The sequence below is a fragment of the Psammomys obesus genome, unplaced genomic scaffold (assembly GCF_907164565.1).
Source record: "Psammomys obesus unplaced genomic scaffold, mPsaObe1.curated_primary_1811, whole genome shotgun sequence".
Classification (NCBI taxonomy): Eukaryota; Metazoa; Chordata; class Mammalia; order Rodentia; family Muridae; genus Psammomys; species Psammomys obesus.
The window spans coordinates 13,875,402-13,897,439 of NW_026586173.1; the positions used below are offsets into that span (position 1 = coordinate 13,875,402).

General features: G+C 51.9%; 1 protein-coding gene across 2 annotated transcripts in view; it reads left to right on the forward strand.

The window, feature by feature from the left end:
• Positions 1-8,880, forward strand: part of Keap1 (kelch like ECH associated protein 1) — a 9,706-nt gene extending 826 nt beyond the window's left edge. The window contains exons 1-6 of one of the 2 annotated variants that reach the window (XM_055601419.1): positions 10-124; positions 1,146-1,813; positions 5,011-5,696; positions 7,061-7,266; positions 7,547-7,723; positions 8,119-8,880. In XM_055601419.1, the coding sequence (XP_055457394.1) occupies positions 1,193-1,813; positions 5,011-5,696; positions 7,061-7,266; positions 7,547-7,723; positions 8,119-8,285 (1,857 nt within the window). In that variant the 5' untranslated portion in view covers positions 10-124; positions 1,146-1,192 and the 3' untranslated portion in view covers positions 8,286-8,880. Of the gene's footprint in view, positions 1-9; positions 125-1,145; positions 1,814-5,010; positions 5,697-7,060; positions 7,267-7,546; positions 7,724-8,118 lie in introns of those variants that run through there. The other variant, XM_055601421.1, reaches the window with a different exon arrangement.
• Positions 8,881-22,038: the final 13,158 nt, after the last annotated feature.

Consider the following 22,038-nt stretch of genomic DNA (forward strand, 5'->3'; position numbering starts at 1 on the left):
GGGCGGAGGGCCGGGGTCGCCCGCGGCCGGCGCCCCGGGACTCTTATTGTGACAGGGTGGCGCGCTGTGCTTAGTCACGGTGACCCGCGCGGCGGAGGCGGAGGCGGAACGCGGCCATGGCGGGGTGAGTGCGCCGCTCGGGGCCGCGGCCCGGGACCAGGCCCCGCGGGCCCTGCAGGCGTCCGGGCTGCGCCTCCGAGCGGTGGGGAGGCCGCCCTGGCCGGCGCCGGGGACGGGCGGCCGCCGCACAGCCCCCTGCGCCCTGCCAGGCCTGAGCCCCGGCGGCGTGGTCACGCGTGACAGTCGCTCCCTCACCGCCCCTCCCCCCCAGCCGCCCACGGTGCTTTTAAGAGACACAACAGGCGGGGACGCGACCCCAGGCCGAGCCCCAGAACCCGGGGAGCAGCTGCCGACCCCCTCGCTCTCCACATTTCCTTTTCACAACATAACTCGTCCCCACGGTCCCGGGGCTCCCAGGGTCTCCCGAATCCCTCCCCGTGGGTGTCCCAGATGCTGCACACTTTGTGTCCCCAGGATTTTGGCGCTTAATGCTATCTGGACAGGCTTTGCTTTATTCTCAGGTCTTTTCTGTCTTTTCCTGCTGTGTCCCCGGAGCTCAGACAGCTCCTAGTCCGCACTTGGCAGGCTCTGTACATTTTGGTGAGGTGTTGAAAAGAATTTGACTGTGTTGGAGGAAGGGAAGGATGGCTAGGAAAGGAGCTGGCGGTGCCCAGTTTTTGCAGGCCGTCGAGGAGCTGGGTTTCTACTCTTGGGCTCCGTAAAAGGTACTGGGTAACGCTGAGCAGGAAAGGAACATGACGTGACCTGTTTCTCAGAGGAGCCTCCGGGCTAGCGAGTTAGGGAGACGTTCGTTTGAATGGAGCCGGGCGTGTCGTGTCCAGTTTACTCGGCTCGGCAAACTGCTCCGGAGAGCTTTGCTTAGTCTTAGCAACGGGAATTGTGGCACATACCGTAATCACGGCACACAGGAGGATCTAAGTAGTTCAAGAGCCAGCCTGGTTAGAGAGTGAGTTTGAGGCCATCCTGGGTTATCTAAGACCCTGTTTAAAAAGAGAGAGAGAGCGCGCGGCAGGGTCAGGTGGACCCCGGCCTTTTCCCAGCCCTGTCCTCTTACCTTCCTCCAGGACCCTAACTGCTAGTGGTGGAACTGTACCTTGTCACCAGGAACCCCATGCAGCCCGAACCCAAGCCTAGCGGGCCTCCCCGCAGCAGCCAGTTCCTGCCCCTGTGGTCAAAGTGCCCCGTGATGTACGCCCCCCCGGAGTGCAAGGCCGAGGTGACGCCCTCGCAGGACGGGAACCGCACCTTCAGCTACACGCTAGAGGACCACACCAAGCAGGCTTTCGGGATCATGAACGAGCTTCGGCTAAGCCAGCAGCTCTGCGACGTGACCCTGCAGGTCAAATATGAGGACATCCCGGCCGCCCAGTTCATGGCTCACAAGGTGGTACTGGCCTCCTCCAGCCCGGTCTTTAAGGCCATGTTCACCAACGGGCTCCGGGAGCAGGGCATGGAGGTGGTGTCCATCGAGGGCATCCACCCGAAAGTCATGGAGCGGCTGATCGAGTTCGCTTACACGGCCTCCATCTCCGTGGGCGAGAAGTGCGTGCTGCACGTCATGAACGGGGCGGTCATGTACCAGATCGACAGCGTGGTCCGAGCCTGCAGCGACTTCCTCGTGCAGCAGCTGGACCCCAGCAACGCCATCGGCATCGCCAACTTCGCCGAACAGATCGGCTGCACTGAACTGCACCAGCGGGCCCGGGAGTATATCTACATGCACTTCGGGGAGGTGAGTGAGGCCTGGGGTTTGGGACAGGCCAGCGTGGCCCTTGTGCCCTTGAGAACGGACAATCATTCAAGGCTGGAGGGAACCTTCCGTTTGGCATTTTGTTTTTCCTTCCTCCTTTTCTGCCATAGGGTCTCGTGTAGCCCAGGCTGGCCCTGATCTGGTTCTGTGCCTGAGGATGACTTTAAACCTCTGATTCTCCTGTCTCGGTCTCCTAAGTACTGTCGTTAAGGACGCTCTCCCTCACAACTGACTTAAGTTGTGCTGGGATGGAACCCAGGGCTTTGGGCTTGCTAGCCAAGCTCTTTACCAGCTGAACCCCGGCCTTAGAATTTGATTTTTTTTTTTTTTTTGACAGTCTTCTTTAGCGGAAGGTTTTTATTTATTTAATTATGTAATTTGTTTTGTTTTGTTTTTTGAGACAAGGTTTCTCTGTATAGCCTTGGCTGTTCTGGATTCACTTTGTAGACCAGGCTGTCCTCAAGAGAACTCTGCCTCCCTGAGTGCTGGGATTATAGGTGTGCACCCCTGTGGCCTGCTTTTTTTTTTTTTTTTTTTTTTAGTGGGAGAGGGGTTGCAGTTTTGAGATAAGGTTTCTCTGTGTAGCCTTGGCTGTCCTGGACTTACTTTGTAGACCAGGCTGGCCTCGAACTCACAGAGATCCACCTGCCTATGGGATTAAAGGTGTGCTGTGCGTCACCGTGCCCGGCAGTTGAAGCTGTGGGGTTTTTTTGTTTGTTTGTTTTTGTTTTTAAAGATTTAATTTATTATGCATACAATGTTCTGCCTGCATGTACACCTGTACACTAGACGAAGGCACCAGATCTCATTGCAGATGGTTCTGAGTCACCACGTGGTTGCTGGGAACTGAACTCAGGACCTCTGGAAGAGCAGACCATGCCCTTAACCTCTGAGCCACCTCTCCAGCCTGAAGCTGTGTTTTAACTCCTGTCTTTGCTGTCACATCCTGAGTGCTGAGATCATGGGCAGCTGACACCCGACTCTAAAAAACAATTATTATTTTTCCCTTATTTGTGAGTGCGCATGGACAGGCTAACCTTGTGTGGGGTCAAAGGGTAACCTCCAGGAGTTGCGTCTCTCTTGCTACCTTAGTATCTGTTTCTAGGCTTGACCTCAGATCATCGGCTTAGCAGAACAAGCCACATTGCTGGGCTGCAGACTAAAGTTCTGAGCCCCAAATCCAAATGCAGACAGGCCCTAGGACCAGGTGAAGATATGCCTCACAGGGCTTCGGCAGCTTGCTTTCTCTGAGGTCAAAAGTCATGATGGCCGGTGATTTTAGTCCCAGGACTCTAGAGGCAGAGGCAGGTGGATCACTGAGGGTTCCAGCCACCCTGGACTACACAGTGAGACTCTGTCTACAAAAGAGGGGTGCACCTTTAATCCCAGCTCTCAGGAGGCAGGGGCAGGCAGATAGATTTGAGTTCGAGGCCAGCCTGATCTATACAGTGGACTCACTGTAGGATAGCCAGAACTATACAGAAAAACTCTGACTTGACCTCCCCTCCCCTACAAAAGGGGGTCAGAGTGCGTTGCTATATGAACATGCAGTCAGCAGTATCCACCAACCTCATGCATGCAGTCTGGGAACTGCGAGCTCCAGCCTTGCTTGGGTTTTCTTGGGCTCACATAATGTTGCTTTCATTTTCATTTCTCAGGGCAGGAAGTCTGTAAGGGAAAGTAACAGGAGAGCCCTTGGAAAAAGCCAGTCAGCAGCATGACAGCCCCAGACATGCCAGTGCATTCTGAATATTACCAAACCCCAACCCCAAGTCTGAAACGCTCTCAAGCTTTCTGAACACCGTGTGTCACCCTTAGGTGGGCAGCTCCACGCCTGACCTCACAGGAAGGGCGGCAGTCACGGCTTAGGCATGGTGCATAACATCGTAGGGGGGGCGCTTGCCCAGCGTGCATGGAGCCTGGGTTCCGTCCCCACCTCACATAAACCAGGGGTGGTGCACACCTTTAACCCCAGTGCGGGGCAGGCAGGTCTGAGCTGGAGGCCAGCCTGCCCTGCATAGGGAGTTCCAGGACAGTTCTTCAACATACACCACACACACACACACACATCCTTCAAGCAGTGTAAGGTCAATATCGACCCACATAAGTGTATTTTGTTTATCTCTTGGCTTTTTGAGACGGTGGGTTTTCGTAGCCTAGGCTTGTCTGGAAGCCAAAATTCTCATGTGTCAGATACGCAAGTGGGAAGATTTGATGTGGGCCTCGTGGTCACTTGAAGTTCTCTCATACCTCATCTCATTTCTATAAAATATTTCTGCAAATATCTGCAAAAATATTTCTATAAAATAGCTGCAAAAAGTGCCAAGCTCAAACACTGCCCATCTCTCATTTTATTTATTTATTTATTGGTTTTTCATGGCAGGGTTTCTGTGTAGCACTGGCTGTTCTATAGATCAGGCTGGCCTTGAACTCTGCCTAGTTCTGGGACTAAAGGCATGCACCACCACTGCCCAGCTATATTTTTATTTTTATTAATTAAAATTTTTATTGTATTTTTTTAAAGATTTCTTTTTTATATTATGTATTTGAGTACTCTGACTGCATGTACACCTGCACGCCAGAAGAGGGCATCAGACCTCAGTATAGATGATTGTGAGCCACCATGGGGTTGCTGCTGGGGATTAAACTCAGGACCTCTGGGAGAACAGCAACCGTTCTAACCTCTGAGCCATCTCTCCAGCCCTCTTTATTTTTGAGACAGGATCTTTTTTTTTTTTTTTTTTTTAATTAGTTATTTTTATTTTATGTGCACTGGTATTTAGCCAGCATGTGTCTCTGTGTGAGGGTGTCAGATCTTGGAGTTACAGACAGTTGTGAGCTTCCATGTGGGTGCTGGGAATTGAACTCAGGTCCTCTGGAAGAGCAGTCAGTGCTCTTAACCACTGAGCCATCTCTGCAGCCCCCTTGAGACAGGATCTTACTACGTTGTCCTAGCCGGTCTGGAACTGGCTGTGTAGACCAGAGTCTAGCCTTGAATTCAGACATCCTCTTGCCTCTGCCTCCCGAGGGATAGGAGATTATAGGCGTGTGCCACTGCGCCTAGCTATAGATATAATTAAAACCAAAACCAATATAGAAGCCTGAAGAGACCCCACTGTATGGGTGGCGGGCCAGGAGGGCGTCCCCCGCGCTCAGCCTCTCACCGGCGCCCCCTGCAGGTGGCCAAGCAGGAGGAGTTCTTCAACCTGTCGCACTGCCAGCTGGCCACGCTCATCAGCCGCGACGACCTGAACGTGCGCTGCGAGTCGGAGGTGTTCCACGCATGCATCGACTGGGTCAAGTACGACTGCCCGCAGCGGCGCTTCTACGTGCAGGCGCTGCTGCGCGCCGTGCGCTGCCACGCGCTCACCCCGCGCTTCCTGCAGACGCAGCTGCAGAAGTGCGAGATCCTGCAGGCTGATGCACGCTGCAAGGACTACCTGGTGCAGATCTTCCAGGAGCTCACGCTGCACAAGCCCACGCAGGCCGTGCCCTGCCGGGCGCCCAAGGTGGGCCGCCTCATCTACACGGCCGGCGGCTACTTCCGACAGTCGCTCAGCTACCTGGAAGCCTACAACCCCAGCGACGGCTCCTGGCTGCGCCTGGCTGACCTGCAGGTGCCCCGCAGCGGACTGGCTGGCTGCGTGGTGGGTGGGCTGCTGTACGCCGTGGGTGGCCGCAACAACTCTCCGGACGGCAACACCGACTCCAGCGCCCTGGACTGCTACAACCCCATGACCAACCAGTGGTCGCCCTGCGCCTCTATGAACGTGCCACGCAACCGCATCGGGGTGGGGGTCATCGACGGCCACATCTACGCGGTCGGGGGCTCCCATGGCTGCACCCACCACAACAGTGTGGAGAGGTGAGCACCGCAGACCCAGGGACGCCACCTGCCCGCGCCCTCCACCCGAGGTCGAGCGCTGGGAGGTTCATCCGGAGGGTCAAGGGCTGGGGGGGCTGTGCCAAACCTACAGCCATCGTCTGCGCACATTAGGGACGATGGGGATGCGCCCGGCCTGTGGGTTGGGTAGGGCTGACAGTGTATCGTTAGCCCGCATCCTCTAAGCCGGTGTAGATCAGTTGGGGGGCAGGAATCCCTTTCCAGGTTCTGTCTCAGCACTGCCAGAAGAGAGAGAGAGAAAGAAAGGGCTGGGGGTGTGGCTCAGGTGGCAGAGCGCTTGCCCAGGGTTCCGGAAGCGCGTCCCAGCACCTCCCAAACCTGGTGTGGTGGCACACAGGCCTGTCCTCCCAGCTTTTGGGAGGTGGAGGGAGAAGGATCAGAATTCACGATCATCTCTGGCTATCTACGGCCTGGGATACAAGAGACCCTGTCTGAAGACACAACTGCCTCCCCCCCCCCCCCCCCCAAATTTAGGACTTGCAGTAGGAAAATGAGAAATATTGAACATTTTCCATTTGTGGTGCTGGGAATTGAACCTAGAAATTTCTGCATACCAGGCCAGCCCTCTGCCCTCAGCTAACCCCACCCCAACCTGAAAATGGAATTTTAAACAAATGCCCTAGGGGCCTCTAATGTGTGTGGTCTGTGAATAGGATGGTGGGATGCAGGCGCCGGCAGGGCACGGCCTGCGTGGGCACCCTGAGCGGCCACTCTCAAGAAGGACAGGGGCATATTAATAACTCCAAGAACACAGGTAGGACGGGCTGCTGCTGGGCCCTGGTACGAGTTCGCCCATCTCTGACCATGTTGCTTGGAGGAGAACCGTCTGGGAGAACCAGTTAGCTCCCTTGGGGTTCTGGAGTGGAACATCTGCCCAGATGTTCCGTGGTGACCCTGGATGTCCTCCCCCACATTTCCAGTGCAAATCTTACTTGTGGTGTGTAGCCGTGGGCTCCAGCAGGGGTGAAGCAGGCGGGTGCTACCACCCTGAAGGGGAAAGCTGCTGAGAGTTAGGGGACTTGCTGACGTTTTCATAACTGATGACTGGGGGCCTCAGTTTCCTCCTTGGAAACAAAACGGAGCTGCTGACCTGCACCCTTCTTGAGAGAAGTAAAGAAATCAGAGCGGTGCTGCAGGCCTCTCATCCCCATACTGGGGAGGCCAAAGCAGGACCATGAGAATTCAAGGCTAGCCTGGGTTACACAGCAAGAACCTATCTCCAAAAAAGTAGTGAGAATAAAAAAGTGCTGGTAGATGGAGGGCCTTGCTGTAAGGAAGGCCAGCTGTGGCCCCTGGACAACCACATGTGATTCTGTCCTCTGCAGATATGAGCCCGAGCGGGATGAGTGGCACCTTGTTGCGCCAATGCTGACGCGGAGGATCGGCGTGGGCGTGGCGGTGCTCAACCGACTGCTGTATGCTGTGGGGGGCTTCGACGGGACCAACCGGCTCAGCTCGGCGGAATGCTACTATCCGGAGAGGAATGAGTGGCGGATGATTACCCCAATGAACACTATTCGAAGTGGGGCCGGTGAGTGGGGCGGGTGGGAAGGCCCCGCCCAGCGCCCTTTATCTCCTCCCTGAAGGTCCTCCAGGCATCAAGCCTCCTCCCTTCCCGCTGGTTTTGATTTGTTTGAGTCACAGCTACAAGTAACCCAGGCTGCCCTCAAAGTTCTTATGTAACTGAGGCTGGCCTTGAACTCCTGATCCTCCTGCCTCATCTTCTCAAGTGGCGGAGGGGAGGGCGGTGGCTACCGAGCTCCTCCACAGACCAGGTCTCACAGCGACTCCCACTGTGCACTTCCGTTCAGGGGTCTGTGTGCTGCACAACCGTATCTATGCAGCGGGGGGCTACGATGGGCAGGACCAGCTCAACAGCGTGGAGCGCTATGACGTGGAGACGGAGACCTGGACTTTCGTGGCCCCCATGAAGCATCGCCGGAGTGCGCTGGGGATCACCGTGCACCAGGGCAGGATCTACGTCCTCGGTGAGGCCCTCGGAGGCTGGGTCAGGGTGGAAAAAACTCTGTCTCTCTGTATCTTGCCTTTCTCAAGTGTTGGTGCTGGGATAGACGCTTGGGAACTCCTGAGCCCTTGGCAAGCTTCTGTAATTGTGCCATGCCCCAACACCTTACTGGGAGGTTCTGGCAGTGGCTCTACCACGGAGCCACTCCCCACCCATCCTTACAACGCTTTCCACCCTGCACCCCCCTCCCCCCCCCCACCTAAGGCCGGAGGGCTACCCCGAGCCACATTCCACCTCATTCTATCCACTACAAGCAGGTGGCTCCTCCCTCCTGTTTCCTGCGGCCTTTCCCCCCCCTCCCCCGCGGTGGACCGGGCCTTCTGAGGGAGGTGACCGCCCTCTTCCCCTTCCCTGCAGGAGGCTACGATGGCCACACTTTCTTGGACAGTGTGGAATGCTATGACCCAGACACTGACACCTGGAGCGAAGTGACCCGTATGACATCTGGCCGCAGCGGGGTGGGAGTTGCTGTAACTATGGAACCCTGTCGGAAGCAAATTGATCAACAGAACTGTACCTGCTGAAGCACTTGGGTTATCTGAGCACTGACAACAAGAAAGAAAAAAAGTCCATCCAGACCACTGCTGTCTTTGTACAAGAAGAAGAAGAAGAAGAAGAAAAGAAGAAGAAGACAAACAAACAAAAAACACAACCCACAAACAGAAAATACAGGAACAGAAGAGGCAGCAAACAAAACCTCACTCCCCAGGAAGGGGGCTGGGATGCCTTGTAAATGACATTGTGGAAGATGAGAACTGAGCTCCATGTGCCCATTTGTCATAGTCCCTGGAGCATCCAAGACTGCCTGCCTAGGATGGGGTAGGGAGGGCCCCCACACAGGTGAGAGGCCCCTGGACCCCCGCCTGGGGAGGGAGCCCCAGCAGCACCCATATCCCCTGAAGAGGGGACAGGCAAAGCAGGAGGCCCCTGCAACTTGGTGATCAGTTCCAAGGGACAAGGGGAAGAAGGGATCAGGTGAGGCAACGGGGCGGAGGCTCTCTCTGAAGCTGTGGTCCCCAGGGACAAGCCACCAGGCCTCTATGCCCTGGACAGTTATTTTGTTAAGTAACCCTGTAACTTTCCCATGGAAATAAAGAATGGATTAAAAGGTGTCTTGTACACAGGCCCTCAGAGAGTGGTTGGAATCCCTCAGGGAGAGGCAGCTCTTGTATTGAGATGCACTCGGATCTTGATGGGGCTGGAATTAGAAACCCGCTGTCGTCTCCGCTTACCTTTGTGCATTCTGCTCATATAGGACATCTCCCTCTCGGGCCTCACAGTTATCTGCCAGTTTCGGGTGCACTGGAAGCCAGTGACCTAACTTCTGTGCCACTTCTCCGGGGGCCTCCTGTATTTTGCTTGATTTTGAGACGGTCTCATGTGGTCCAGGATGGCTTTCAGTTCAGACCCTGAACTCATGATCCTCCCTCCTGCCTCCACCTTCTGAGTGCTAGGACTATGATTGTACACTACCAAGCCTGGTTCCCACTTGTCCTTTTTTTTTACCCACACAGGAAAATGAGGATTTCTGGGACCTTCAGGGGGTAGAGAGCTAACCCAGCATGTCTGAAGCCCTGGCATCCCAGCACTCATAAAGTAGGCATGGTGGGCCCCACCTGTTATCCACGCAGCAGGAGACAGAGGCAGGAGGGCAAGTTCAGGAGCATGCTTGAGTACATTCGCCAACTCAAGGGCAGCCTGGCCTACCGGAGCCCTTGTCTCAAAAATAAGAGCAGTGGCTGGTCAGTGGTGGTGCACCCCTTGAATCCCAGCACTCAGGAGGTAGAGGCAGACAGATCTCCTTGAGTTTGAGGCCAGCCTAGTCTACAGAGTAAGTTCCAGGAGAGCCAGGGCTGTTATACAGAGAAACTGTGTCCCAAAGAAAAAACAAAACAAAACAAAAAACCCCAAATAGCAAAAAAGACAAAAAAGCAAATGAAAAAGCATGTGTCACCATGCCCTGCTCCTGGGAATGTTTTTAACAGCACAGAATAAAGGAAGTTCGAGGTCGTCCTCAGCTAAGTATGCTGTTGGAAGCTATACTGGGCTCCATGAGGCCAAGTCAACACATTTCAGGAGCAGGCGATTGCTCAGCAGTTAAGAGCACTTGCCACTTTTCCAGAAACCCAACTTTAGTTTCCCAGTACTCATGTTGGGTGGCTCACAAACACCTGTAACTCCATCTCCAATGGATGCCATGCCCTTTTCTGGCCTCTGAAGGCAACTGAACACGTGTGGCATGCACATAACAAACACACACAGAGGTACACATACAAACCTAAAAATATAAAAGTAATTTTTCTTACGTTTAGGAAAAATGGCCAGGTAATTTTCCACCAAACTCAGGGTCCTTAGATGTCTTCATATGTAAAGTACAGCTAGGAATGATAATACAAGCCTGTATCCCCAGTGCTGGGAATGTGAGGCAGGAGGATTGTCACTTCAAGCCCAGTCTGGGCTACACAGCAAGATCCTCTCTCATATATATATGGAGCTCGGTGTGGTGGCACACACCTTTAATCCTGGTGCTAGGAAGGGGCACGCAGATCTCTGAATTCCAGCCCTGTCGACAGAAGTTCCAGGCCAGCCTTAGCTACATGGTGAGACCCTGCCTAACAGCAAACTAGTGATACATTAGGCTGGAGAGGTGGCTCAATGGTGAGGAGCATGTGCTGCCCGGTTCATAACGAGCAGGCTCTGATGCCGCTCCCTCCTGTGAGGTGTCTGCACACAAACGCACAGACACTCAAAGCTGTATGTAAGTAAAAGTCTCTCAAAAAGCTGGAAATGGGGCTGGAGAGATGGCTCAGAGGTGAAGAGCACTGGCTGCTCTTCCAAAGGTTCTGAGTTCAATTTCCAGCAACCACATGGTGGCTCACAACCATCTTTAATCAGGTTTGGTGCCCTCTTCTGGCATGCAGGTGTTATATGTAGGCAGAACACTGTATACATAATAAACAAACAAACAAACAAACAAATAAATAAATAGATAAATAAATAAATAAAGCTAGAAATGAAGCGCCATAGAGCCCTTGCAGCCAGGCGTGGCAGTGTACATTCCCAGCACTTGGGAGTCAGAGGCAGTGGATCTCTCTGAGTTTGGGGCCAGCCTGTTCTTCATAGAGAGCCCTGGTTCAAAACAAACAGAAGAAGAGAAAGACAGAAATCCAATAGTGAGTCCCTGCCCTAGAACCCTCCGGTGAAGGCCTGGCTAGGAGTGCTCACTCTAAAAGCAACAGGACATGAGTCTAAATTCCCAGCACCCGTGTCAAAGCCAGGTCCCAGCTGCACCATGTGACTCCAGCACTGGGGGCAGAGACAATGCCAGCCAGCCTGGTTGAAATGGTAAATGTTAGGATCAGGGAGAGGCCGGGGGAGGGGGTGCTAGAAGAAAACACCAGCATTCCTCCTCTGGTCTCCACCTCTCAAAAACACTCAAAAGTGGGAAAATACACACACGAGCACCTTCTGCTCCTGCGGAAGACCCCGGTTCAGCAGCTCCATGCACTGACATCACAACTACCTGTGACTTCAGTGCTGCGGGATCTGATGCCCTCTGGCCTGGATGGGCACCTGCATGCTCGTGGTACCTATGACAAAAGCACGAACACACACACACATTAAAAAAAAAGTTTTTAGAGGGAGAAGGAAGCAAGGAGGATTTGTACAAGGGTCAGGATGTCTGGTAGCACCGTTTGTTTGGTTTGCAGAGTCGGGAAGAAAGTAGAAAGGGAAGATTCCATGTGGGAAGCCACGAGGAACCCCACAGATGTCACCGGGGCAGCCTTTTTAGCATTTCTGATGTTTCCTTCTTAGTGTTCTGATTACACTGGCTTGTGCCTGAGAGGCGGGGGTGCAAGCACACAGGGCACTTGGGCGGACGCCAGAGAGAACGTCTCTCCTCCTACCGAATGGGTTCTGGCTGTCAAACTCAGGTCGTCAGGCCACAGCAGGCCACTCCGTGCTGTCTTTGTTTCTACTCAGCATGTGGGTAAGGGAAGTTAAGGAAAGTCCCTGTGCACAGCAGTGGAGGTTCCAGAACTGAGCGCACGGCTGAGGAGATGAACCTCTCCGTGCGGTTCCTCTCGTTCAGTTGGGCGATCTGCACCATGGACGATCCAGGCCTCACTCTCAGGTCAAGGTCTCTGACTCAGGAGGCTGTTGGGTTTCAGGATCAGGAGCTCTTGCTGGTTGTTATCGGTGGAGACTTTGGACCTCCGCTGTGCAGCTTGCCTGCAGCAGCGGCTGGAGCGACAAGGGCCAATTTTAAGCTGCTGACTTGTTTTTTCATGCTAGGGCTTGACCCCAGGCTCTGCTGCACACTAAAAATGTGCTCTAGCCCCGAGCTACACCCTCAGCCCCAAAGATAAGCATGTTCTTTCTTTTTTTAAAAATAATTTCTTCACTTTACATATCAATTAAGCATTTACATTCTCTTTCTTCTTCCTTTCCTTTCCTTTTTTATTGTTTTAGTGACTTTCAAGTCAGGGTTTTTCTGTGTACTTCTGGCTATATCCTTAAATTCCTTCTGTAGACCAGGCTGGCCTTGAACTCACAGAGGTCCGCCTGCCTCTGCCCCTGGAGTGCTGGGTCTATGTATATACCACTGCTTGACTTCACTTTCATTTTCCCTTTAACAAAATTAAGTTTCCCACGTTTTATGGGATCGTGTGTGCGGTATGTTTCCTTACGTAGCCCTGGCTGCCCTGGAACTCTCTCTGTAGACCAGGCTGACCTCAAACTCAGAGATCCACCTGCCTCTGCCTCCTGACTGCTGGGATCAAAGGTGTGCGCCACCACGGCCTGGCTCCTAGTATGTTTTTCACATTTCTTTATTGTGTGTGTGTGTATGTATGTTGGCATCGGTGTGTCATGGCCTGTGTGTGGATAGAGGTCAGAGGACAGTTTATAGGAGTCGGCTCACTCACCACATGGGTCATAAAGATAAAACTTAAAACTATCAGGTTTGGTAGCAAGCCCCTTTCCCAACTCACCGCCCTCCAGTCTTTTGGCTAGGGTGTGTTCATGAGTGTGGGCACACACATGTGTGTGAAGGCCAGAGCTCAGCCTCAGATGTGACTCCTTGGGAACTGTCTACAGTGCTTTTTGAGATATGATCTGCTAGGACCTGGAGCTAATTGATAAGATGGAGCTGGCTAGCAGGCCTCCGGGATCCTCTGGGCTGTTTCCCCTGAACTAGGATGGCAACTGCGCCACCATGCCTGGGTGGTTATGGGGCTGAGGATCAAACTGGGCTTCCCTTGCTTGCTACTTGGACCTTTTTGTTGTTGTTGTTGTTGTTGTTGTTGAGACAGGGTTTCTCTGTGTAGCCCTGGCTGTCCTGAAACTGATCTGTAGACCAGGCTGGCCTCAAACTCTTAAATCCACTTGCCTCTGCCTCCCAAGTGCTGGGATTAAAGGGGTGTTCGTTCGCTGCCGCCGCCACCCCACCCCTAGCTGAAAACATGTTTCTCATTTAATTTGATTTTTAATTTTTATTTAGTCTGAGAGAGAGATAGAGAGAGGAGAGAGAGAGAGAGGGAGAGACAGACAGATAGATACACACAGGATATATATGTGAGAGGACAACTTGATGGAGTCAGTTCTACCTGGGAGTAAGCTCAGGTCAAGCTTAGTGGCTATCTTTACCTGCTCAGCCATTTTGCCAACCCAAGATCTTGGTTTTTGTTTGTTTATTTTGTGGTTTTGTTTGTTTGTTTTGATTTTTTTTTTGAGACAGGATTTCTCTGTGTAGCCTTGGTTGTCCTGGACTCTGTAGACCAGGCTGGCCTCAAACTCACAGAGATCTGCCTGCCTCTGTGTCCCTGAGTGCTGGGATTACAGGCCTGTGCCACCACACCTGGCTCCAAGATCTTGTTTTTAAGTAAAACAATAACAAAACTCAGGGGCTGGGGAGATGGCCCAGTGCTTATCCACTTACCACACAAGGGGGGTATCTCACCACTGGATCCCCTACACCCAGCTGGTGGCCTGTTATCCCAGCCCAGAGATGGGAAGGTCCAAGCACAAGCCCACCAACTCTACTAGCTGTATCAGGAGAACTCTGCCTGGGAAGGTAAAGTGGGGAGGGATGAAAACAGGCCAGTGTCAAATAGGCCTCACAGAAAAGCACCCAAACACACTTAGAAACATATATGTGTGCCTGCACACACACTATATGTGCACACATATGCTAACATGAGAAAGAAAAACCCGGCTGTGATCGGGGTGAGGGTGGCACGTACCTTTGGTCATAGCACATGAGAGGTAGACTGGTGGATCTCTGTGAGTTTGAGGCCAGCCTGGTCTACAGATTTGGTTTCAAGACAGCTAAGGCTACACAAAGAAACCCTGTCTTGAAAATTCAACAACGGGGGGCTGGAGAGGTAGCCCAGAGGTTAAGAGCACTTGACTATTCTTCCTAAAGGTCCTGAGTTCAATTCCCAGCAGCCACATGTTGGCTCATAACCATCTATAATGAATCTGGTACCCTCCTCTGGCATTCAGGTAGTCCAGACCAGGCTTGAAAATTCAACAACCAAAAAAGCCCCAACCTAGTTGGTCACAATAAAGGAAAGAACTGTAAGTAGCTAATGCGGCGGGGGGGAGGGGGGGGCAGAGCTCTGACACAGCGTGGGCTGAGCTTATGCAAGGCCCTAGTCTCAACCCCCAGCATGGCCATAGAGAAATAAATTCATCAGCCAGTGTGTGTGTGTGTGTGTGTGTGTGTGTGTGTGTGGTTGGGAGTCAGACTTAAACCTCAAAGTTCATGAGGCTATGACCTTAGGTCAACAGGCCTGGCTGGGGACAGACGAGCATTAGGGAATGCTAGGCAAAAGGCGTTGGCTATAATCCAGGGGAGAGGTAATGATGATTCGGGTTCAGTTCATGTGGGTAGGCACGTACAGAAGAAAAAGACAAGTAAGGTAGTTGGATAGAGGAGTGAAGCCAATGAGAGATGCGGCCTACTCTCTCTGCCTGCCTGTCTTTCTCCCTCTTCCTTACTGTGCTGGAGCTAACCGGAAGTCTCGAAGGTGCTGTGTACGGACCCTGCCCAGCCGCACCCTCAGCCCCTCACTTCAGGGTTCTAGGCAGAGAGTTCTACCACAGGCCACCCAGTACGGGTGCCCAGCTCTTTAGCTCTAAGACATCACTCCAACCTCTTTCTTGTCTTTTCTTTTTTTCTTTTTGGTTTTTCAAGACAGGGTTTCTCTGTGTAGACTAGGCTGTCCTTGAATCCACAGAGACTCACCTCTGCCTCTGCCTTCCTGAGTGTCCCACCTAGACCAAGTTTTGTTTTTGTTTTGAGACAGAGTCTCACTATGTAGTTCTGGATGGCCTAGAACTTGCTACATGGACTCTCAGACTCGGAGGTCCACTTGCAGCTGTCTCCCAGGTGCTGGGGTTAAGGGCTGCACCGCCTTGACCGCTCTCGATGATGATTTTGAGGATGGCGTGTTGATGGGGTCTCCTCAGCAGAAGCCCACCCAGCAACAAAGCAGGGAATCAGGGGCCACTCGCCAACGGCATGCCACTTATGAAGCAAGTTTACACTCACATGTGGGGGTGGGGGGAGAGCAAATGGGTGGGGGAGACACCCAGCCATCAAGAGAGCACACTGCTAATCAAAAAGGACCCAGGTTTGAGTCCCAGCACCCATGCTGGGCAGCAAAATGAAAGCAAAAATACCAAAAAGAAAGAAAAAAATGCAGCTTGTGTAGAGTGAAAAACTCGGCCCAAACAGCTGTCACCACCGAGGCCCACACACACACATCCCCTCCTTGACTAAGCATTGGAATGGGCTATGACCTTCAAGCAGGCACAGCCAGCCACCATGCCCTGAGGGCTGAGGTCATCTCCAACCCAGTCTAGAGAAGCACCAAATCAGAGCCGGGCTCTGAGGTCCACACGTAGGAACCCTTGAGCCAGGAAGAAGGCAGAAGTTGCTGGGATTTGCAACTCCAAGCAAAGTCATTCTTCTAGTCTGTATTCTCTGCTGCTGTGCTGGTCTGTGGCATCTTGAACAAAACCAACTTGGGGAGGAAAAAAATCAAGTTTCAGCTTACACATCCAGGCCCCTCATCAAGGGAAGTTAGGACAGGACTCACGGCAGGAACCTGCAGCCAGGAAGAACTGCTTCTGGTTTGGCCCCTAGCCTCTGCTCAGCCCAGGACTGGCTACCTAAGATGGCCCCACCCACACGGTGAGTCCTCGTACATCAATCGGCAGTCAAGAAAGTTCTCCACGGGGCACAGTGGCACACACCTGTAATCCCAGCGCTCAGTATGCAGAGGCCAAAGGCTCTCTGTATTCCAGGCCATCCTGGTCCACATAGTGAGTTCCAGGACAGCCAAGGCTACACAGAGAAACCCTGTCTCAAATAAATTAGATAGATAGATAGATAGATAGATAGATAGATAGATAGATAGATAGATAGACAGACTTTTATAGATGGGTTAGAGAGAGGGGCTGAGATGGCTCAGGTTAAGAGCACTTGTTGCTCTTCCGGAGGACCTGGGTTTAATTCCCAGCATGCACATGGCAGCACACAATCCTCTCTTATTCCAGTTCTGGGGATCAGAAGCCCTCTTCTTCTTCTTTTTATTTTTTCTTCTTTGAGACACAGCTTCTCTGTGTAGCCTTGGCTGTCCTGGACTCGCTTTGTAAATCAGGCTGGCCTCAAACTCACAGTGATCTGCCTGCCTCTGCCTCCCTGAGTTCTGAGATTAAAGGCGTGTGCTTCCACACTTGGCTCAGAAGCCCTCTTCTGACCTCCACGGGTACTGCATGCCTACAGTGTACAGATACACATGTAGGCAAAACACCCACATACACAAAATAAAAGTAAAACTTAAATAAAAAATAAAAATGTTATGCATTCATATATGTTTATACATATAAACAAAACATCACAAAATTCAAAACAGGGCCAAAGAGACGGCTCCGTGAAAAGGTGCTTGGCTAAGCTGCGTGGCTGGAGTTTAATGCTTGGGGACCTACGTGGTAGAAAGCATGACTCTTGAAAGCTATTCTCTGACCTCCCAGTAATGTGTCCCTGGCCTAATAAATGATAACTAACAGAGTGGCTGCAGAGGCGACTCAGCAGTGAGAAGCACATGCTGTTCTTAAACAGGACCTGAGTTAGGTTCCCAGCACTTACACTGGGCTGCTCACCAGGGCCGGCTGTAGGTTCAGGGGTAGCCAGCATGGGCTCATGCATCCACACATCTATAGACACACCAAGAATTAAAGAGAAGCTAAGGAGCCGGGTGTGGTGGGGCACGCCGTTAAGCCCAGCACTGGGGAGGCAGCATCAAAAGCGTCTCTGTGGCGTTTGCTGCCAGTCTGAGGTACACAGCCAGCTGCAGACCAGCCAGGGCTACACAGGGAGACCCTGTCTCAAAACAAACAAAGACCACAGTACGTAGTAAAAACAGACGGAGAAAGAGACTGCCTCAGACTAGGATGTCCCGCTGTGGCACATCATGCCTGCACATGCAACCCTCCTCACAAAGGTGGACAATCAGTGTTGACCTCCAGCGCCACATACCAGAGCAGCCTCACCCACTTCCACCACCCTGGAACCCCTCCCCCCAAACTAAGCAACCAATAAACAGATATGTGGGGCTGTGCGGAACTGGCTAGATTTTCTGGTTGATAATTACAGTGTGTGGCCCTTTGGAGAACAGTTGTTCTGTTCGTGTGTGGGAAGTTCGTCATCACCTCAGGACGTGACCTTTCTGGTGTCGCCAGGTACCTTGGGACTCGGAGAACAGGTAGCATGTCTTCAGGGAGGCGTCTTTACAGGTGTGCTTCCTGATGACGTGCCACGATGCCTGACGATCACCCCTAAGTGCCCCTGACAGGCAGAGGCTGCATGCTAAGAGCTCCAGCTGCTCTAACAATCCGGGGATTGTTGACCTGCGCCTACATGGCGGCTCACAAGCGTTTGTAACGCTAGTTACAGGGGCTCCACTGCCCTCTTTTGACCTCCTCCGGTACTGCACCCTTGTGAAGCACACACATAGGCAGGCAAAACCACCATATAAATAAAAGATTTTAAAATAAATGAAATAAAAAGATTTAAAGCCTGAGGCTGGAAAGTGGGTAAAAGCGCTTCTAGCTGGGCGAGGTGGTGATCTCTGTGAGGCCAGTCTGGTCTATAAAAGAGAGTTCCCGGACAGCCAGGGCGGGGGTGGGGGTGGGGTGGGGTGTGTGTTCTTGCTAAGGGACTCAGGTTCAATTTCTAGCATCCATAGAGTCCCCCACCTCCTTGGGCACGGGACATACATGTGGTGCACAGATGTATGAGAAGGCAAAACACTGACACACACAAGATAATAAGCCTTAAAAAAAAAGTATATGAATGCTGAGTACAATTAGACCCTTCCTGTGGCTATTTTAGAAGAAACAGCAGCCCAATTCCACAAGCAATGTCCCGTGAGGCATGCCACACAGAACACGCTAAGTTCCTTCATCAGCTAGTTTTGCTTCCTTCCCGTGGCTCACATCTCCAAGAAGAGTGTGATCTTGAGACCCTGGCCATCTGCTCTCCCAGCCAGAGTGCTGGGGGTCATATCAGTTCCCACATGCTGCAGACAGAGCTCAGGGCTTTGTGCCTGACGGGCAAGCTCTCTACCAATTGAACACTCCCCTCTCAATTAAAAAAAAAAAAAAAAAAGGATTGATTCATTTTATGTATATGAGTGCTCTGTCTTCATGCACACCAGAAGAGAAAACCAGATCCCATTACAGATGGTTGAGAGCCACCACGCAGTTGCTGGGAATTAAACTCAGCGCCTCTGGAACAGCAGCTGAGCTATCTCTCCAGCCCACCCCTCTCAGTTTTAAGGGGTGAGCGGAATCCTGTTTTTTTCTTCCCAGTTTAGGGGAGGAAAAAAGGAGCCTGGGGCTTTCTTTTATTCACGAAACTACCAAAGAGCCCCTTGAATAGAAAGCCATCAGAGAAAGCAAAACAAACAAACATACATACATACATACATACATACATACATACATACATATATATATATATATATATATATATATATATATATATAAAACGAACAAATAAAACCACCCCAAAAGGGGTGTGTTTCAGCAATGGTGGCACACACCCTTGACCCCAGCACTCAGCTGCTAGAGGCAGGAGGATCTCGATGAGTCTGAAGCCAGCCTGGTTTACAAAGCAAGAACCAGGACACAGCCAGAGCTACACAGAGAAACCCTATCTCGGGGGGGGGGGGGGGGGGGGAGGGGGGGGGGTGTGATAGTGGATATTTTGCGTAGTGTGGGAAGGTGATATGAGGAAACCCTGAGAAAACGGGGAACAAAAGATGTTACCATATGTGGGGAGTAGAGGAACACTGCGACGAGCCTTGAGGACAGGTGGAAGATTCTAGGGTTCCCTGCGGAATGACATCGGAGGTCCTATACCACAGACGGTTTTCTGGGGAAGCCTGTGAGGCTTTCCCCAAGCAAGCGCCGCCGTGCGATCACTCAGGATGAGTGTCAGGCGAACGAGGGGTTGGGAGGTGGCAGCAGGAGGATCTGGTCAGGTTCGACGACGTGAGAGTTCGTGGCCAGCCTGTGCTACATGAAACGCTGTCTCAAAGAAGAAGAAGGAAAAAAAAGGATAAACTAGGTGTTCCCTAAAGTAGCGCCCTCAAGATCAAAGTGACAGCAAGGTCGTCAGGGGACCACAGACACCAGGGCCCAGCCCTCAGATCAAGGAGTCGAGCGGCCGCAAATCTTATTGGCTATGTTTCCTCAACTGACAGCGACCTCAGCCAATAATAGCTCGGGGCAGGCTCCCTGTCCTGGCTCCGCCTCTCAGAGGGCCTGCACCTGCGCCACTTCCTCATGTTCCTGTAGTTTTGAAGGTACCCACCAGGGGGCGCGCGAGGCTAGTGCTCCCAATTCTGGCTCCTTTTTTTATTTATTCATTTACTCATTTATTTATTTATATTTATATTACCTTTTTTTTTGTCTGTTCTGGAACCCAGTTCATAAAAATAGGGATTTGACTGATAATACAAACTGTTAATAAGGTAGTCAAACACACTGTGTGCATCATATATCTGCCGAGGAATGGTATCATTGCACCTGACAGCAAGGGAAATTGAGGAGCTACATTAACTGGTTCAAATTTAAACTTTCTTTAAGTCTGGCGTGGTGCCTTAAGCATTTGGGAGGTGGAATCTGGATCACGAGTTCAAGGGCATCCTCGGCTACATCTAGAGTTCTAGGCCGGCCTGTGCTGTGTGAGACCCTGCATTGTTATTATTTTAGCGTTTTGAGGGCCTCTCCACATAGAAAGGCCTCAAACTCCCAACCACCTGCCTGCCTTTGTCTTCCAGCTGCCGGCAATAAGGGCATGCACCACCACACCTGGTGGGGCCTTGTTTAATCAGCCCCGGAACAGAGCACTCGGTATGGCTTACCAGGTAAGGGCCCTTGCCCACAAGCCTAATGGCCTGAATTTAATCCCAGATTAAATTCACACAGGGTAGAAGGCAAGAACCAGCTCACACAAGTTATCTTCTGACCTACAAGCACACACATACATATGCTCTCTTTTTTCTCTCTCCTTTCCCCCCTCTGTCTCTCCTCTCTCTGTCTCTCTCTCACACACACACACCAGAGAGATGGTGATGCTAAGAGCACAGGCTACTCTTCCAGAGAATCCAGCACCCACACTGTGACTTTAAATATCTGTAACTCTAGTTCCAGAGAACCTGAAACTCCCCTTCTGGTCTTCTTGGACACTATACTGACACATACCCACATACACATAAACACATAAAAATAGAAATAAATCTTTAAAAAAAATAGGATGCTAATTAGGATGGCTCAGTGGTTAGGAGCACTTGCTGCTCTTGCAGAGAACATGAGTTCAGTTCCCAGCACCCACCCTGGGCAGCCCACAGCCTCCTATATCCAGTCCTAGGGAGCTGGCCCCTTCTTCTGGCTTCCATAGGCTCCGCACACAGCTACTGCACAGACAGGTAGGCATGCAATGTACACACACAAATAAATTCTTGAGACAGGGTTCAGTCATGTAGCCCTGGCTATCCCAGCACTTGCTGTGTAGATCAGGCTGGCCTCAAACTCACAGAGACTCCCTGAGTGCTGGGATTAAAGATGCTAGCACAAGTTCATCACAGGCTTAACTTCTTAAACAAAGCTTTAAACATTGGATTCACTGTGTAGAGACTCTTGTCATGAAGACCTGAGCTTAGTCCCTGGAGCCCACGTAGCGGAAGAAGAGAGCACACTCCCGGGTGTTCCTGACCTGTGCCTGGGCAGACGTGACACATGTGTGTTCTCTTCCAGGCCTCTAAATAAAAATGCAGCCCTCCCTTTTCAGATAAGCTTTCTCTGCGTAACACCCTCGATGTCCTGGAACCCACTCTGTAGGCTAGGCTGGCCTTGTTCTCACAGAGATCCGCCTGCCTCTGCCTCCCAAGAGTGCTAAGATCAAAGGCATGCGCCACCCTGACCACCTTCACAAAGGTTGACATAGACCTGGCAAGGTGGCGCTCACCTGTGATCCCAGCACTGGGGAGGCAGAGGCAGGTGGATCTCTGTGAGTTCAAGGCCAGCCTGGTCTACAAAGCGAGTCCAGGACAGCCAAGGCTACACAGAGAAATGCTGTCTCAAAATAACAAAGCAAAACAAAAGAAGTTGAAATATTGGGTAGGTTTTCTAGTCCATCATTATAAAAAGAAAAAAAAAAAAAAACCCCACAATACTCAGTTGAAAAAAAAGTTGTAATAGATAAAGTTAAACAACAGTCTGTTGTCGGAAATGTCTGGGTGGACTCGAGCTTTTTCTGAGCTGGTTCTCAGGTAGCCTAAGGCTGCCGCTGAATTTGCTATGTAGCTGAGCATGGCTTTGGCCTCCCGATCAGACCCTGCCTTACGTCCCAAGCAGTGGGATGAGAGATGGTGCCCTCCCCACCGGTTTCTTTCCACATGGCCTTGCTGCTGCATCCCTGTGTTCTTGGTTCCCTTTGCTTGAGGAAAGATGGAACCCGCCCTTGCCCCCCCCCGGCAATTCAGCTAGATGATGCAGGGAACTGTTACCTGCATGCTTGGCTTATGCTGACATCTGATGTGCTAACATCCCAGCAAACCTTTTGCACTGGGGGAAACTGAGCACAGACAGGCTCAATACCTATGCCCTCCTGCCCAACAACTCCCTGCAGCCCAGAATTACTTGTGGCCTCTTGACCTCTGGCCTAGTGACTTTCCTCAGCCCTGCCAGTCTTGGGAG